The sequence below is a fragment of the Rhincodon typus genome, unplaced genomic scaffold, assembly GCF_021869965.1.
Source record: "Rhincodon typus isolate 14 unplaced genomic scaffold, sRhiTyp1.1 hic_rhity00012133, whole genome shotgun sequence".
In the NCBI taxonomy this organism is placed as follows: domain Eukaryota; kingdom Metazoa; phylum Chordata; class Chondrichthyes; order Orectolobiformes; family Rhincodontidae; genus Rhincodon; species Rhincodon typus.
The window spans coordinates 1-1,647 of NW_025977771.1; the positions used below are offsets into that span (position 1 = coordinate 1).

The 1,647-nt window shown below is 61.1% G+C and overlaps 1 protein-coding gene across 1 annotated transcript in view; it reads left to right on the forward strand.

Annotated features, from left to right (window-relative positions):
- Positions 1-186: 186 nt before the first annotated feature.
- The window catches only part of LOC125482544 (epsin-1-like), a gene marked incomplete at its 5' end in the record, with an annotated part of 2,857 nt that continues 1,396 nt past the window's right edge, over positions 187-1,647 (forward strand). Inside the window, 2 exons of the mRNA XM_048594636.1 lie at positions 187-583; positions 916-1,137. Coding sequence (XP_048450593.1) covers positions 187-583; positions 916-1,137 — 619 coding nt within the window. The remainder of the gene's footprint in view (positions 584-915; positions 1,138-1,647) is intronic.

The window sequence follows — 1,647 nt, forward strand, 5'->3', positions numbered from 1 at the left end:
GACCTCCTGTTGCTGTGTTTTGTGATGTGTGTCGGATATGAACGCTCTCTGACCGTCTGTCTGTGTCTCTCTCTGTCACGTGCGCGCGCTCTCTCTCTCGCTGTTGCTCTCGCGATCGCGCTTGCGCTCGCGCTCGCTCGCTGGCGCTCTCTCTCTCTCTCGCACTCGCTCTCTGTCTCTCTGTAGCTGTTGCTGGCGCTCTCTCTGTTGCGAGCTCTCTGTCGCTGTCGCTGGCGCTCTATTGCTCTCTGTCGCTGGCGCTCTTTTGCTCGCTCTCGCGCTCTCTTTTGCTCGCTGTCGCGCTCTCTTTTGCTCGCTGTCGCGCTCTCGCTGTCGCCCTCGCGCCCCCGCCCTGTCTCTCTCTCGCTCTCGCCTGCGGCTCCCCCCACCTCGCTCGCCGCTCTCCACCCCCCTCACTCTTTCTGGTTCGCGGGTCTCTCACGTTCTCTTTCTCTCTCCTCTCCCCCGCTCCCCCCAGCAGCCACACAGAGCTATGAAACACTCGATGCTAAAACAGACGAGGATGACTTTGCTGAGTTCGATGCGCTACGAGCTACTCCAGTCACCTTGGAGAGCAATGCAGGTCTGTTCCTGTTTCTGTTCCTGTTTTCTCCTATCGTCCCACCGGTCCCTGTCCCCCGTGCAGCGAGCAAATCCGAAACCGCGCACGGTGCTCCGGGTGCGGGTCTAACCGAGGATGGGGAGGATATGGAGACTGGGGAGCTGCGCACGGCGCTCCGAGTGTGGGTCTAACCGAGGATGGGGGGGATATGGAGACCGGGGAACTGCGCACGGTGCTCCGAGCGCGGGTCTAACCGAGGATGGGGGGGATACGGAGACCGGGGAACTGCGCACGGTGCTCCGAGTGCGGGTCTAACCGAGGATGGGGTTGGGGGGGTGCTCTCTGTTCTGTAGGTGAGCCGGATCTGTTGGCAGGGGAGGTTCCAATCTTGCAGGCAGACGGGGTGAAGACACCGGATCTGTTTGATCTCTCTCCCATCGAGGCTCCCAGCTCGAAACCGATCCCGGCCGCTCGCAAAACACCCGAATCCTTCCTGGGACCGAATGCCGCTCTGGTGGATCTAGACGCCCTGGTCTCCAGTAATGTGAAAGCCTCCAACCCCTTCCTGTCGACAGGTAGGCACTGCCCCCTGCTCCTTGGGTCGTGGGGGTGCTGGGTGGCAGGGAGGGGGATACGTAACTCCTGTTGGCTCATCCCCTCCCTCCGTCGCGAGAGAGGCGCCAATCTCAGAAAGCCCCCTCCCCAACTGTTTGTAACGGGAGCAATGTCACCGTGCGGCCGGCAAGCAGGGTCCGATAGGGCCCTGCCCCTCTGGCAGCGGGAGCTGTGGGGGCAAGGGTGTCCCCAGCAGAGCACGGGGCTGGGTGTATACTCGATATGAAGAGCCCTCCCACTCTCGGCCCCCATTTCTGTGTCTCTCCCTCTCTCACCCTCCCTGTCTCTCTCGCTGTGTCTCCTATAGCACTGTCTCTCTCGCTCTCGCTGTGTCTCTCTCGCTGTGTCTCCTATAGCTCTGTCTCTCTCTCTCTCTCTCGCTGTGTCTCCTATAGCGCTGTGTCTCCTATAGCTCTGTCTCTGTCTCTCGCTGTGTCTCCTATAGCTCTGTCTCTCTCTCTCTCTCGCTG